The sequence below is a fragment of the Molossus molossus genome, unplaced genomic scaffold (assembly GCF_014108415.1).
Source record: "Molossus molossus isolate mMolMol1 unplaced genomic scaffold, mMolMol1.p scaffold_m16_p_2, whole genome shotgun sequence".
Classification (NCBI taxonomy): domain Eukaryota; kingdom Metazoa; phylum Chordata; class Mammalia; order Chiroptera; family Molossidae; genus Molossus; species Molossus molossus.
In genome coordinates this window covers 27,286,133-27,302,776 of record NW_023425355.1, presented here as the reverse complement: position 1 = coordinate 27,302,776, position 16,644 = coordinate 27,286,133, and the positions used below count along the sequence as shown (strand labels likewise).

At 39.4% G+C, this 16,644-nt stretch overlaps 2 protein-coding genes across 3 annotated transcripts in view; one reads left to right on the top strand and one right to left on the bottom strand.

Annotated features, from left to right (window-relative positions):
• Nucleotides 1–2,171, bottom strand: part of SRPX2 (sushi repeat containing protein X-linked 2) — a 31,126-nt gene extending 28,955 nt beyond the window's left edge. The window contains exon 1 of the mRNA XM_036271284.1: nt 1,871–2,171. The gene's annotated coding sequence lies outside the window, so the exon portion shown is untranslated. The remainder of the gene's footprint in view (nt 1–1,870) is intronic.
• Nucleotides 2,172–8,977: 6,806 nt separating this feature from the next.
• TSPAN6 (tetraspanin 6) lies at nt 8,978–16,439 on the top strand. Of its 2 annotated transcripts, none has more exons than XM_036270922.1 (8): nt 8,978–9,203; nt 10,177–10,365; nt 10,649–10,723; nt 11,594–11,692; nt 12,444–12,578; nt 12,974–13,057; nt 14,613–14,718; nt 15,435–16,439. In XM_036270922.1, the coding sequence occupies exons 1-7, from the start codon at nt 9,117–9,119 to the stop codon at nt 14,679–14,681; spliced, it is 738 nt and encodes a 245-aa protein (XP_036126815.1). In that variant the 5' UTR covers nt 8,978–9,116; the 3' UTR covers nt 14,682–14,718; nt 15,435–16,439. The 2 variants fall into 2 exon arrangements, with proteins under 2 accessions (XP_036126815.1, XP_036126816.1); XM_036270923.1 differs by having other exon boundaries at nt 9,011–9,203; nt 10,177–10,218.
• Nucleotides 16,440–16,644: the final 205 nt, after the last annotated feature.

The following is a 16,644-nucleotide window of genomic DNA, read 5'->3' as shown; positions in this document are numbered from 1 at the left end:
TATATCATCTCCCTTTTGTAAGGATCTTCCATTTTATAGAATAAGAAGACTATTTGTAATTTACAGTCTTCTTTCTTCCCAGAAGGAGAAGAATATAAAACAGTCACTTTTCAATTGACCATGGTGAGAGATCAGATGCAAATGTTCCGTGGTCCAAGTTATAGAGAGGGTCATTGAAGTAACAAGACCAGGAAAGGGCCAACATAAAGTCATATAGCATCAAGATGGAATCCTGCGATCTAAAGGCTGCCAGTTGATGGTTTCATCCATTTAACTGTTATTTCCTTAACTACTAATCTGGGAAAGTATTAGCCTGTATGGACTAAGTTTGAACACTGGAGTTATACACATCTGAATATGTATCTAATTCTGCCCTAATTAGCTATGTGGCATTGGGAAAATTCCTTAACTTCTCTGAGCCTCAGTTTCCTCATCTATAAAATTAGAATAATAATAGCATCTACCTTTATTCCAGCTTATTTTATTTCTTTATTTTTTCCTTTTCATTGAATTTATTGGGATGACACTGGTTAACAAAATTATATAAGTTTCAAGTACACAATTCTACAATACATAATCTGTGTGCTGTATTGTGTGTTCACCACCCCAAGTGAAGTATTCTTCAGTCACCATTTATCCCCCCATACCCTCTTCTACCTCCCTCCACCTCCTTTCCTCTGGCAATCACCACACTGTTGTTTGTATCTCCTTTATAGATCAGATTGTTTCCTGGCACATAGGGAAAGAATCAATATATATTAGTTATTATTACTAACTTTGTAGTGGACAGGACTAGATGTCTTTAGCAGTACCTATACCCTGGCTATGGTCTCAGCTTTTGTTTTTGAAGCTTAGTGGTTTGGTAGTGGCTTCTGGCTTTCAAGTCCAGCCTAACCTTCTAGTTTTATCCTGCTGAGACAGCAGGAAGTCTAGCGAGGTTGAGAAAAACCTACTGAGGTATGTGAGGAGAGGGTGAGCAAGCTCCAATTGCCCTTTCATTTCCTGTCCTATCCTCACTCTAATAGAATTAGAGCTTTGTGGTTCCCAGTAGGCAAATACCTCATAAATGACAGTATTAAAATTTGCTGCCCATTGGTATAAACTAGCCAGTGGACTTTTCAGTAAGCACCTATTCACCCATATACTTTCAATGAAATGCCATGCTCGGGGAGGAGTCAATCCCAGAAATGGAGAAATAAAAAGATGGCAGATTCTGGCCAGGGACACCAAGGGACATGAGAAGTCCAAGAATGACACAAATTCATCTTCCAATTTATTGCTACTTGACTTCAGACTGTGTCTAGACAGTGGCAAGGAAGCAGGATAGAGAAAAAGTGAGAGCAAATGAGGGGGGCAAGGAAAGAGGAAAGTTGTGAGAAGGAAGCTAGAAAGAGAAGTAATCTGCCAGAGCTGAAGGAAAAAGATAAAAGCAGAAAGAGGGAACCAAAAAATAAGAAAGAGGATAAATTCATGAAAATGAATAGCTAAATAAACTAATCACTGAACCCGCCTCCCACATTCAGCCTCAATCCAATTCTTTGGTTCAGGAACAAGAAGGGCTTTTCTTTCTAGATCTGATGTTCTGAGACTGTGATGGCTTCCCCACTCACCTCCTCCACAATTTCAGACTGAGAATTTGACTCACCAGAGTCAGCCATCCCTCTGCTGAGCATCGGGGAAGGTGGTGAGAACCTGTGTCTGCAGCCAGGTCACAGCTCAAATGAAAAGCAGCATATGACCCAGTTTCATAAAATAACTTCTTTCCCCACCTTCACCCCCAGCCATGTTGCCCAAGTCATGGGTCTTGTTACCCCCCATGGTTGTGAAAGGGGGGCAGTGTAGTGTGGAAGGGTTAAGCAGCAGATCTTACCTGTTTTATGGGTTTTGGTGCTCTCTTTTTCTCTCCTCGTTCTCTTTCTCCTTTTTCTCTGCTTCTCTCATCAGTCGAAAAACTTCTAATTTAACATTCCTAGAACTAGTGGCTCCCGGTCTGTCAGGGCCTCCGGGATTCTGTTAAAACTGCCCAGATGTTAGGACATCCGCATCTGCCAAAAGTTTCCTTAAAGCTATATTAGCCCCCAAGCTATAGCTGTTTCTTCCTCAGAAAGGAGTTTTAAAGAGGTTGGGGAGAAAGAACACAAGGATTAGAGGAACTCGGTCTGTCGTCTGCTGCAGAACAGGGGAAAGTGTGAATGGCACTGGCCCCATGCCAGTGCTTATAGTAATGACTAACAGAGGCTGGCTAAAGGGCCTCCCGAGAGATGTGGTGTACTGAAGAACACATCCTTTTATGACTCAGCATCACATCAAGTTTGAATGAAAAGGAATTTCCCAAACTCGAAGAAGAAGAGAAGAGCATAGTTGACTGACATTCCCTGGAGATTTCCCTGTAATTCCTTAGTACTCCCACACTCCAAATTGCCTTGTCATCTATATGTACAGGGTCAGACACACTTTGAAACCTTAGCACTGATTACCTAACTTCTATGGACTTCAGTTTCTGATAAGATTATGTTGTTTACAAAAAATACCATGCACTTCTTGGCTGAAGAATAAAGACTGATTTCCCATGATAAAAGTGGAGGGAAAGCATGCTTAGAGAGGCTTTAGCTGAAGGCTGTTGAAGCAAATTTAGATGATCTGTGCATGGCAAGGTTATAGCCATTGCTAAGCTGTTTCCCAGTGTCCTCTGATGTAGAAACATGTTTCTATTTACTAAGCAAGCTTTCTTTTTAGTATCTGATAATGAGACTATTCTACCACAGTGTAGTCCAACTCCTTACATTCTTCCTCCCCTCAGACTTGATATTTCCATCCTTGGAAAATCAGTGATCATAGCAGAAATATTTTAATTGTGGTAGAAAGGGTTTCTTTCCTCTGTGTGCAAGCAAATTGGTAACTTCTTTTCATCTATGAAGAGAAGAAATGTGCTTATGATAACAAAAAGTTCAGTAACAAGTCTGCTTAATTTCTAGTTCACCAATAATAAATATGTATTGAGTGTTTACCATGTGTTCAACAGTGATAGTGGTATAAAGAAGTTGAAGATATGATCATGGTCTCATTCATTCAATACATTTATCAAACATCTACTTGTTAAGGATGGTGAACAGATATCCCAGATATCCTAATCCATAATTAATTCAACAAATATTTACTAAGTATCTATTATGTGCCACACACTCTTCTAGGTACTTGAGAGACATAAGTGAACAAAAAAGACAAAATCCTTGCTCTTATGGAATGAAGGAGACAGAAATTAAAACACAGTTCTTGATTACAATTTTATATGCTTAGGAAAGTAACCTTCATTGGGTATCTACTATAAGCTAAGAACTAGGGGACAGTGGTGAGTAAGAACCGTGTGATCCTTGATCTTAAAGAGCTTATTCTCCAACTTCCAGAGTGTTTATGTTTAGTAGAGGAAAGGGGGGCATAAACAGTTAGAAAATAGCACGAGACCATATAATTCCAAAATATATGGTGTAAACTGTGAGGACTCTCTGAGCACCCTGTGGGAAGAGGTGGCCCTTGGTCTGTTCTCTGGAAAGGAAGATGACATAAACAAGAGTTCATTGTTAGGTCAGAGGGGTCTGGGTTAACTGGTTAGAGGGTTCAGGGGAATGTTACGTAAACAAAGTTGAATAAATGGAATAGGACAATATTGTGGGGCCCTTGAAATCAAAATAAGTGTTCACTCTGAACATATGTGTTAGAAAATAGTGAATATATTAAATGTGTGTGTGTGTGTGTGTGAGTGAGAGAGAGAGAGAGAGAGAGAGAGAGAGAGAGAGAGAGAGATTAAAGAAGGGAGATATTTAGAGAGAGAAGAAATAAGTTTTACCAGGGTTGTTTTCTTTCTCAAAAACAAACAAACAAAAACTCTTTCACTGGCTCCTTCTTGGCAGAGAGTACAGTCTGAACTCTTAGCAGGGCATACCAAATTCTTCACAAGCAAACACCACCTATGTCCTGAGATTAGTTTTAAACATTTACCCCATAACTTCTCATTCTGGACACACTGAACTTCTTGTTCTTCCTTTCACACCTTAGTGCCTTTACACAGACATATTTACTCTACATTGTATTCTTTTCCCTCCTTTCCTGGTCAATGGAAACCTATTCATCTTTGCTGCTCAGAAGTTGCCCTCAGCCCACTTCAGCCAGAGCTGATTTACTTCACCTTCCTTTTAATCATATCACTTTGTATATGTCTCAATTATAGAACATATCACACTTGTTCGTCTATGACAATCTCTGTCTGCTATTATGCTAGTCTGTTAATCTCAGACTCAACTCTGTCCCCTACTATACTGTGAGTGCCTAGTCTTCTTCATTTCCCCAGCACCAAACACAGTCTAAGCACACACTAGGATGGAGATGCTGCATCAGGCCTCACATTCCAATTAGAGCTGGAAAGAAAAGATAGAGGGGTGGCAGAGAGAGGTTCAAGAAGAAAGTGAAGGGAGGAGAATATGGCAATCATAGGGAGAACAAAGTAAGGGGATAAATGAGAGAAGAGGGACAGCATTCTATGAAGCATAATATATATAAAGAGCTTACCTAAAACAGGTGTGCTTAAGTAAAAAAAAAAAAAATTCTTCAGTGCCTATTATGTGTGGATAATACACTGTATTAGACACTTCAAGGATAAAAAGTTAAATAAAACACCTGTCCATATGATTTGGTTGGGAAGATAAGACAAAGAGACTGACAAAAACATAAATTTCTTAAATTTCTTAAAGTTCAGTATCATTTTCAACTTCAAGACTTTAAATATGCAGCCCATCAGTAGTCAATAAGATATTGCTTTAAGAAATATTGGATTTAGTAACTGACTTGCCTAGCTGAGATTGCAGCAAAGATTAACAGACTAGACTAGAAACAACTTTCTTAGAAAATGGACTAAGGCAAATTAACCTGGAATTGTGAATTTTAACACCATTTAAAAGTACTTCTCATCTCTATGTGTCCCAAACTGTATAAGATTTTTTTGAAGACGGCAAGATCAGGACTGAAAAGGGAGTAAAAGATTCATGGAGAATCTAAAAGGAGTGATTGGAAAAAAGTGAATGAAAAATGAACACAGAAGGGAATTTCAGAGAAGGAATAATGAGACTATGTAAGAAACAATACAAATAAAAAGGTATCCCTATTCAGGAAACTAACTTTTAAAACTGTGCATATGAATTATTTATTTAAACGATGATGTTTAAATGATGTTTATCTGTTGGCAATAATGTAAAATGAGGTTTTAATAAGTAGGAGATGCTTTAAAATTTTATGATAGTCACTTAGCCAAAGGTAATTGAAGGAATCCTAGAAAAAGTATTAGGAAATCAAAATGATAAAGCTCATTATGTGAATAAGAGATAAGACGTATTCTGAGTGAAATGGTTGATGTCTTTTTACTGGTTCCTAAGACAGAGTAGAGTAACATCCCAAGACATTATGCAGCCGCTCAACTTAATTTTTTCTGTTTTATGACAGTGTGATGGCTTAGACATTTAATTAAGTTAAATTAATCAAACCTTGAGTCACTACTAAGTGATTAGCCTCAGAGACTAGCTATGACTAGTGAGCTCAACAGGGATTGGCTGAGCACCAAATGAGCTCATCAATTGAGCATTGTGTCCTCGAGTGTTGGGGAGAGTATAAAAGGGGGTGCATGAGCCTGCCACACTGGCTCTTCAAGTAGTTTCTGAACATGTAGGCAGCAGGATATAAGATAGGTAAGTAGAGAAGAAGGCAAGTACCAGGTACCATAATAACTAAGGGTCTGAGTTAATGTGAGTGGTCAGACTATGAGTACTGATGTTAAAGGTATATGTATATGGTGGGTGAGAGTGTGGGGGGAGGTGGAGGGTTAGTGGGACCTGGGGAAGGTGGGGGTGGGGATAAGGAGAAGTAGGAAGTAGGGAGGAGATGGGGTGGTGAGAGAATGTGGGGTTATATTGGGGGGGTGGAGGAAGAATGCTCTCTTTGAGTTGAGATTGAGCTGAACATTAAGTACTTAAGTAGAGGGTAGAAATTTTGAGTGAGACTGGAGGATGGGAAAGGAATAGGGAACATTTTGTTTATTGGGGAGGAATCATAGTGTGTCTATTGTGGAACAGAAATTTAATGGAAAAGCAGTAGGAGTTTATATAATATTTGCTGAGGGAAGCATAGTTTAAATGCCAAAGAAAAATATGTAAACCTAATCTCCAAGGTTATAGCAAGTTAATAGGGAAGCAACAAAGATCCCTACTAAATATTTAATGTAAAACAAGCAGCAACAATAGTTAAGAAAATATTTTTCTTTTTTCCCCGTGTTTTCAGTATCAAACAGGTATTTTTGTAATCAGAAAGAGTGAGAAATTAAGAAGTTGAACCAAAACAAGTATAGAACTCTCTACACACCACTCTGGGACAGGCAGGGTAACTTTTTAGGTGTTTGGGTTATTGGAGTGAAGGCAAACATAAAACTAAACAAAATAATTGGGGAAATAACTCAGGTTCTTATACTTCAGGGGATCCAAAGAGCCCTTGTTCGTGGCTCAATGAATAAATATAGCAGCCTTTGGTAGGGTTATTCCCAGCTGAGACAGCTGTTTGTACAATGGCAGCCATATTTCATCACAGTGTAGGCCCCATTTCTGATGAGGACAACAGAAGTTGGCAGTGCATAGTCCTAGGCAAGTTACTTAGCCTCTCTGAACCTGTCTCCTTATCTGTAAACTGCTGCCAGTAGTATTCTTGAGATCACAATAACAGCTTTTGTGATGTATGCATGATATGACTCGTGTTGGTACATAGTCAATGCTCAATGTTACAGTCATCATTAATACTTTAAAGAATTTATCTTCTGACTTAGAAAATTACCCCTTACATTGCCTTAGATGTGATTAGATGCCCCCTTGGTCTGAGTTTGGACCCAAACTCAGGCTTGAATCTGAACTAAACTGAACTTCTGGGTTTGGTGGCATGGTGAAGGGGGGGGGGATGAGGGAGGGTGGTAGAGGCTGGTGTAGCAGGGTGGGAGGCAAAGGTGCAAGGTGTTCTGGCCACAGGAATATTAAATTCTATGTCAGCCTCTGGTTTAATTTGGCACCGACTGTTATTCAAACAAAGCAGCGTTGTGAGTGGCAGAGGAAGGGAGAGGAGGAAGATCAACACATTTTTGGAAATAAGATGTGGCTTTTGCTTTGAATATTTTTTTTTTTTTTTCTGCAGCCACAGACCTATTTCTTTGCTCTGAGGCTCACAACAAAAATCCCTTCAAGGACACGGTAGAAACCTAAGTTTCAGAAGAAACTTCCATTTAAGATGACAAGGAGTTAGCAGGGCCTCCCTTTATACTTATTTAATAGGAAAACCCCTCAGAGAGTGTTATCTAGCCTCAGAAGTAAGCTTTGACACAATTAGAATCCCCCTCAAACCTTATTTCCTGTAGCCATGGCACATGTGGTGCTTGAAAGGTTGATGTATGCGATATTTCCTGATGATCTTTCTTCATTGCTAATAGGAATATAGATGTATAATTTACCCATTCTCGCCATGTATTTAAGTTAGGCTTTTCTAATTTTAGGATAAACTTTTAGTGTAAAGCCTGGTAGTATAGTAATTCAGTCTCCAATAGTTGCTGTCTTGGACCTCAGACATCTGGCATGATGCTAAAAGGAGCTGGTCCTAGGTCAATATTCGAAGTACAGGGAAGCTCTGTGTTAACAAGTCAATGGAACTTTCCTATTTTCTGGTTCTGTGGTATATGTTTAAAGCAAGGTTTCAAGTAAAAAGGTTTGAGCATTCATCTTTCCTTCACTAATGCAGGACTTTTTGCCATAGCAATACTACTAAATGCTCATTTGTGATGTTAAGCGTGTGTCAATAATGATGTGATGGGTTGGACAGGCAAGTGATATGGTCTTCTAATCCTGTTTCTCTAGAAATAATACACACTCACTGGACTCTCAGCCTCAGATCTCAAAGAGTTTACACTTTAGTTGAGAAACCTTAGTACATACTCTGTGCTGTAACAAAATGGATCCACCTGCTCATGATACATAACATGGGAACACTGAACTACCTACACGGGATTTAAAAGGAAAAATAATACTAGCACAGTAAACTTTGGTTTGCTATTAGCTGTGTGACCTTAGATTTCAGCCTCTTTGTGATCAGCTGGTTATTAATCTGAAATACCAGGGGGCTGGAATATACAGTGCCTTTCAGTTTTAACATTTAAAGGGGGGGGGGCACATTTACCTGACATTCTCTGTAGCACCTTCCCCCTTTAAAAGTTTGCAGCCAATGGCTGAATTTACATTTCAGCATTAATTACTTTTAAATACTTTTCCAATTACTTAGAGGATGATGAGAAAGGAAATTCTAAAATTTATTATCAATTGGTCAGACCTAACTTGGAATTCTTTCAACAAGTGATTATTCCCCACAATCCGTTCATTCTTATGCCCTCTGCCCACCGCGTAAAACAATGTTCAAAAAATTGAAAAGCACAAAACAAGTGAAAAAAAAAAAATCAGCCTAATCCCTCCACTCAAGCAGATTGCTCTTTTCCCTTCAGTTTCTGTCTCAAAACGTGTGACAGTACCTATCCTATCGCTTTGCAGCCTGCTTTGTCTTTGGAAATACATTTCTTGTGAGTATTTTGCCAGGTAATAAAATGTTCTTAGGTCACTTTTAACTTCTCTTTATTCCTTTCCTTTCCTTCTAGGGCACTAGGGGCCGATGAGGCCGAATCTCTCAGCGCTGGCGCTGCTGGTGATAGAAACAACATAAAGTTATAAGAGTGGTGGAGAGGCGGGGGGAGGAGGGGCGGGAAAAATTCTTAGTAAAAAAAGGAAGCAAAATCCACTGAAAGATCTAAGAAATTCCCAACACTAGAACCTTTGTACATAGTTTCAGTAACCTTCGCCAGGGGGCGCTCGGAAATTGTCGTCACTGTCCGGACAGCCTCCAGGACTTTACCCTCTAGAAAACTGAACAGTGTTTCCGGCTCTTCTCAGTTGTGGATGCTCGTGTTTTCGGCAGTTTCCGGGGAGACTCGGGGACGCCGCTTCTTGCTTTCTCTGTTCTGATCGCCTAGTGCGGCGGGGCAGGGTACGGGGCTAGTCATGGCGTCCCCGTCCAGGAGACTGCAGACTAAACCAGTCATTACTTGTTTCAAGAGCGTCCTCCTGATCTACACTTTCATCTTCTGGGTGAGAGACCGAGGCGCCTGCGGACGGGAGGGGATCCTGGGCTTGGATTGGGGGTGTAACCTTGAGCGGAGGGAGCGCAGATCCCGGGTTCTAAGAGAGACACCGGGTGGAGAGGTTTGGGCAGAGATGGCTGTTGGGACTTAGGCGCCTGGCTCGAGATCGGGCATCTCGCCGGTGCTGGGGTCGCAGTGCGGGGCGACGGCGGGCGGGAGGCTGAACACTGGGATCCAGACTTGCCTAGTGTTTGAATTCCATGTGGGGCGGGGGCGGGGGGCGAGGAAGAGAGTTTACCCTTCAGGGTACGCAGAGGCTGTCCGGGAAGCAGGGCTGGGCCGGCCACTCTGAGGGCTTGCTTGCTTAATAGTCTCTTTCTTTTCACTGCTTCATAAGAGGGGAGTATTTCACAGGTAAGTGTGGTAATGGCCCCACTCCCGCCAGTCTATCCTTGGGCTTGCTTTTGTGTACCACCACCCCTTTGTGCTCATCTCTGAACTTGGGGGAAGGGGGAAGTTTCTGGAATTCATAAAAACACCCCTCCCCCTCCAGGAAAATTTTCCTTAGGTAGGAGTAACGCTGTTAAGAAAAGTGTTGATCCCTAGGGCAAATAGGCCCTGGGCTTCTGTTTACACAAAAAAAACAGATGAAGTTTCAAGATTTCATTAAGATGCCTTCTGTAGCTGCCCTCTGGCTACCAGGTCAACCTAACATCCTGAGTGTGGATTTGTCGAGACCTGTCCTGGTTGTGCAGATCCCCTTCCTACCCCTCTCTTGCAGATCCCCTTCCTACCCCTCTCATCAACCCCCCCCCCCTTGTGTGCCCTATCTCAGCCACAGCTCTGTGGCCACAGACTGCTAAATCAATTGTCACACCTGTGATTTCTTAAATACCTAGTGGTTGGTTTGTGGTTGGAATATACATGTATAACTTTGAGTATACAGTGTATAACTTTCTATTCTGTGATATCCCACATAGATCACTGGTGTTATCCTTCTCGCTGTTGGCATTTGGGGCAAGGTGAGCCTGGATAATTATTTTTCCCTTTTAAATGAGAAGGCCACCAATGTTCCCTTTGTGCTCATTGGCACTGGCACTGTCATCATTCTTTTGGGCACCTTTGGCTGTTTTGCTACCTGCCGAGCTTCTGCGTGGATGCTAAAACTGGTGAGTCCTTATATTTCCTTAGAACTAGTTCTTGGTTTCTGAAAAGTCTTACAGCTATCTTGTGGGCTTTGTTTCTTGGAACTGGCCATGGCCTTTTAAGATTTTTCTTGTTCCTTATGAAAACAAGTAATAGTTCAGCTGCCAATTACCACTTTTGTTGTGCTTTCCCTGTCCTTTTCAATGAAAACACGCTGATTGAACACACCGTTTTTTCCTTTTGACTCCCTTTGCAGCTGTGATGTATCTTATTTATGCTGACTTGGACTTTCTTTTTATCCTGCAGTATGCAATGTTTCTGACTCTCATTTTTTTGGTTGAACTGGTTGCTGCCATCGTAGGATTTGTTTTCAGACATGAGGTAAGCCTGAGTTTGAGAGATAAAAATAGATTAATTTAAGTCACAGAGTCAAAGACAACTTTTACTAGTTTAAAAATCACTTACAGCTGTGTTTAAAGCTGTACTTTGCAACCAGTAGCTAACAATAATAGCTTTCTTGTAAAAATTCTAGCCCATGTTTAATATAAAATAAAATCTAGAAAATCGTGAAGACTAACAGTCACCAGAACAAAATTAAAGGTACCCATAATTACATGTATTTCTAGTAATTTTTCTGTGTATAAGCACCTATTAAAGTGGAGCTGATACAATTTATAACTTTGATAGGAAACTATTTAAAGCAAAAATTTGATACCCTCTCCACTTATGCCACACAGTTAGAAAATATTGCATATACCTAACGCAAATCATGAAAACCATAATGCTGAATTAGAAATCAGTCTGTTAAGCCTGGGACTAGGAAATTATTCTGTGAGTAGGGAAGACTCATCAATGAGAGTGTTTCTTATAAAGTGGTAGTGCAGTCTCCCTAAGTAAGGTTTTGTAGCTTAAAAATTCCATAGGCATCGAATTTATAGTATTTAAAGTGAATAAAGATCTGGGGGTGGAGGATACAGCATTAGAGAGCTGCCACTGGAATAAATACATGTTCTCACAGCACTTTAAACTTGTAGTGTTAACCATCTTTTATTGTAATGTTTTGCTTAGTAGTCTTCTCAGCTAAACTAGATCCCATGGAGGACAGGATTGGACCATAGAAGTTAATTACCATGCATATGGCTTAGGTCAAAGATATAACCATTGGTCAGATGTGGGAATTTCTTATCTGACCTAGAAATCAAAAGAACTTTCAGAATCTTCATTTATTGGCCTTGTGTTTCTTTGTTGTAGATTAAGGCAAGCTTTAAGAGTAATTATGAGAAAGCTTTAAAGCAGTATAATGCTACGGGAGATTATAGAAGCGATGCAGTAGACAAGATTCAAAATACGGTAAGTGGTCATAGGTGGTGGCTTTTATAGAGGGAAACACATTCCCTGTCCTCTGAGAGAAAAGGATAGGGCCCTGACTACTAGGTGTTATCCACTTGTCCTATACTCTAATTATAATTTTAGATTAGGAAAGAATGGAGATGTGTCCCTGGAACGAAGAGTGTGATGATACTAAGGGACATATCTCAATTTTTTTCTGATCATTCTCCTTACCTGCGCAACTCTTCAGTTCCCATTGACATCATGGCCCAAGTCCTGTTAGCACCAACAATAGCAGGAATGTAAGGCCAGTATAAAAATTGTGGAAACATTTGATGTTGAAACAAATGCTCATTTTTTTTTTTTTATCCTCACCTGAGGACTTTTCTTTTGCATTTATCTACAGATAGAGCAGGAGGGAGAGAGGGGAGGCAGGAAGAGAGAGAGAGAAACATCGATGTGAGAGAGACACATTGAGTGGCTGCCACCCACATGACCCCAACTGGGGCTGGGGACAAACTGCAACCGAGGTACATGCCCTTAGCAGAAACTGAACCTGGAACTCTCTGATCCGCGGGCTGAAGCTCTAACTGCTGAGCCAAACTGGCCAGGGCTCATCTTTTGAATTATAATGCTAATTGAGGATAGCCACACAAAAATGTCATTACATATAATAAATGTTGTTTTGAACACAAATAATCTAAGATGATAGGTTAAATGTTTGACTACAGTCGTAATGTGAAGTATCAATGTTTATGTTGGGATTTTTCAGTTGCATTGTTGTGGTGCCACCAACTTTAGAGATTGGGAGAAGACTGATTATTTCATAGAAAAAGGATTTCCTAAGAGCTGCTGTAAAGTTGAAGATTGTTCTCCTCAGAGAGATGCCGATAAAGTAAACAGTGAAGTAAGGAGCCTTTTAAATTATTTTTTAAAGCTATTAACTAAATACAGAGTTGACTCAGTTTTTAATTTTTATTCACAATACACATGATCTGAAATAGGGCAGGTATTATCCTCACTGACTAAATGAGGAAACTGAAACACAGAAAATTTGTGGCCTGAGTTCATATAACCGGCAAGAAATACTTTTTAAATGTATAATCCAAAAGATAGAACTTCTGATCCTCAGACTTCAGTCAAAAACACTGCACTTCAAAGGAGACAGGATTTGTTACATGAAACAGTAAATTGTAATAAAATGGCAAAGGCCAGGGTAGCCAAAGCTCATTGTTCTGCCAAGATGGTATAATCAAAATAGTGCTTGTGCTGTACTTAATGTTTTTTCCCCCCTCCCATTAGGGTTGTTTTATAAAGGTGATGACCATTATAGAATCAGAAATGGGAGTTGTTGCTGGAATTTCCTTTGGAGTTGCTTGCTTCCAGGTGAGGCCTTGTACTTAGGAAATATTTCATTACTCTTGTAGGTGTTAGCTAGAAGATTTCCACTTTGAAGGCTTCAAGTTTTTGCTTCGGAAGCCTGGAGAATGTGGGCATTTTCAAAGAAGTTACGTTTTCACAGAACTCAGTTGCTCATCACAGTGTAGAAATACTTATTTTGTGTGTATGAAGCACATGTAGTAAATCATTTGTGATTGGGTCTTTAGCTTATTTGGAAGGGAATATTTTGCTGTTTTCATTCCAATTTTTTGATGTCTTGGCTTTTATATTTTTCCACGGTTATGGAGTTCTCAAAGTTTTTTATTACCATTTTACTTTTCTTTTCACCATGACAAGTCATGCCTTGAAAATGCAAAAAAGCAAGGCTTAAAATGAACTTCTAGCAGTATATATCTTTTGAAACCAGTTAACTGTAGAAAGACCTGGTGCCCTCTTAATTATGGCAACTTTCTAGCATCTTATTTATTTATTTATTTATTTATTTATTTATTTATTTATTTATTTTTGGTACGTGTCCCTAGCCACTAGGGCCCAGTGGGAACTGAACCCGGGACTCTCTGGTCCGTAGCCTGATGCTCTAACCTCTGAGCCAAACCGGCCAGGGCACATCATATTTATTTAAGCAAAACATGAGATAGACTGGAACCTTGCTTTGCTCTGCAGTTAGTCAAGATTCTAAAACATTATTAGAATTGTTTTTTCTTGAGCTGCAGCTGCCTGATGAATTGCATATAAGTCCCAGCCTATTAAAATTTAGATCATACAACCCACACACCTATTATTTTGAGTGGATGCTATATTGTGGATTCAAATGATGTTTCTGGAGTTTTGCTATGTCTCACTATAGCATGAAAAGTCTGTATTATGGCTCTAGACATTTTTATAGGGGATAGAGTTTTTCCCATTAAACATTGTGGAGATAAGACTAAAAGCATTTTGACATATGTAATTGATGAAGTCTAATCTTAATATATTTCTAAAGTAGCAGGCATAGCTATATCTGAATCTGCATTGTCTAATAGCCACTAGCCACCTTTGAAAGGTTCTAATAAACAAAATTTAAAATTTGTTTCCTCAGTTACTGTAGCCCTATTTGAAGTGTTGAAAAGCCACCGGTGGTCATGGAGCCCGAATTGGACAGGAGAGGTGGTACAGAGCATTGCAGCACTGCTCTAGACCCTCCAGGAAACTCACTGTCCTCACAGATGGAGATTTTTGCTTATTCTAAACCATACCCTGTTTGTTCTGATAACTGAGAGGAAGAGTAAGAAAAGTTTTCCTCAAATTATGACATTGAGGATTTTCCTTGAGTGGTTTTTGTCAATGACAGTTGTGAAATTCCAGGTCACAATAGTAGTAGAACTTCACTTATGTTCTTTGAATGTGACTTAGGTGCTGCAGAGTATCAAACATAACTGTCAAGAAAAACTTCAGGAAGGAAATCATTAGTGAATTAGAAGTGAAAGAGACTATACCTATACCCTGAGGTCTTAAAGCTCTTTGGTATGTGTGTTTAATTTTGCTCGTATTTTATTTCCAGGTGATTGGAATCTTTCTCGCCTACTGCCTCTCTCGCGCTATAACAAACAACCAGTATGAGATAGTGTAACCAACATTACACAGGTTTACTCCTCTCCAACTTTAAGGTGCGTTCATTTTGGACCTCAGCTGTGTCAGTCTTGGTGTTTGCTTCAGCCTGTGCATGTGATGGATGGAGTAAGTTTGCCAAAATGGTCTTGTCCAGTACAGTAGTGCCTTCAAATCTTACTTGTACTATGTTAGCCCTAAATACAGGGCCTGGCCAGAAAGGACAGAAGAGCTTTTTTGGGTTTACCTACACATGTCAGCCTAAAGATCCTAAGTGGTCCCTTTTCTAACAAATTTGAACCTAGAGTGAAGAGAAATGATGTTCCCTGGGAAGCACACCCTGCTCTTAACCAACAGTGGCATTTCCTCTAGTCTTTGACCTAGTTCTCATTATCACAGTCCTCAGTGGACTATTATTAGAGCCATAAACTCATCTAGCCTAACCAGGAACCAGATTTGGGGAAAATGTGAGGACTGCTGCTGGCTGAATGAATCCCTTGGGCCCCTTCACATGTTTTTTTTTGAAAATCTATAATAGTTTATTAAAGAACTATTAAAAATAGGGGTATACATGGTGTAAAATAAGACCATATACTCCATAGTGGCAGAGGCGGTGCTTTAGTGCTGTTACTCTGGCACTTAGAAAAGTGCTTAGGGCAAAGTGGGAACACATGAAGGCCTTCATTAGTAGAATAGATTACAATGTGTGCAAGTGAATATAGATATTGAAATTTGGGTTACAAGTAAATCAACTTTTTTTTTTCTTTCATTTTAGGACATTTACATTCCCCTCTGTGAATTACTAGATTACCTGGTTGGAAAACTGCCTCATGTCACCAAAGACCGAAAAACTACACCAATATAGTCTGATTCAATCTAGACATGTGTTCAATATGTAATAAGTCCATCTTTTGTCCTATTCATTATGTAAGATCATTGAAATTCCCTTATCACTCTGAAACACTGGAAGAGCTAGTAAATTGTAAATGAAACAGTGCTGTGTTCCGCTTGAGTATTGTTTTTTCTCAATGTAGGGCTTTTGAAAGGCACTGTGGATTTTCTGTTTTGATGTACTATACCCCTTTGAACTGGCCCCTTCTCTGATAAGGTTATTTGGTTTGATTGCATAAACTGCATCAAGAAGTTAAAATGTTTCGATTAGTCTCTGTTCTGCTAGTAGGTGGAGAGTGACATTGTGTAATTTAATTCCAGCCAGGAGTTGGATGGCATCCATCAGAGTTGCCAGATGGTGGTAATGGTCTCTGACCTAAGGTACCCAAGACTAAAGGGCACTGCCATGTTCTGTGACACATCAGATAGCAGCACACTTATACTTTACATTTCTTTGCCTCCAAGTTAAGGTGTTTATACTGATGTTTATATTACCTCTATCACTTGAAAGGTTCTAATTAATGGTGTCGGGATTATTGTGTTTTCCTGAGAAATTTAAAACAACTCATCTTCATTAGCTGTAGCTGGTATTTCTTTACCAGATTGATATGACTTAATTACCAATATTGTGGTCAACTTTAATAATCTTAGTTTTGGTTTGTGCCTTTAATAAGTATAAGACTTTTACGCAATAAATGTTGTTTTCCTCTAAAATCATCGTGTTTAAATTCACTTTTAGAAAATCTACTGGATGGTTGTTTTCTACTGAGAAAGCTAAGCCCCATATTTCTACTTAGAGTATAGTTTTACATATGAAATGTAAAACTGAGCTATTGACTTTGTCTTTAAACAAATTAGTTCCCATACTGTTATCTGTGTCTATGAGATTTTTTCCCCTTGTTTATTCATTTGTTGCTTTCAGTTTTATATCCCACATATGAGTGAAATCATATGGTTCTTAACTTTTTCTGTCTGATTTATTTTACTTGGTATGATATACTTGAAACCCATATAATCTTATTAACCAGTGTCACCCCAGTAAATTTAATAAAACCACACACAAAACATTAAAGTCTCTGTTTACAATAACCTAT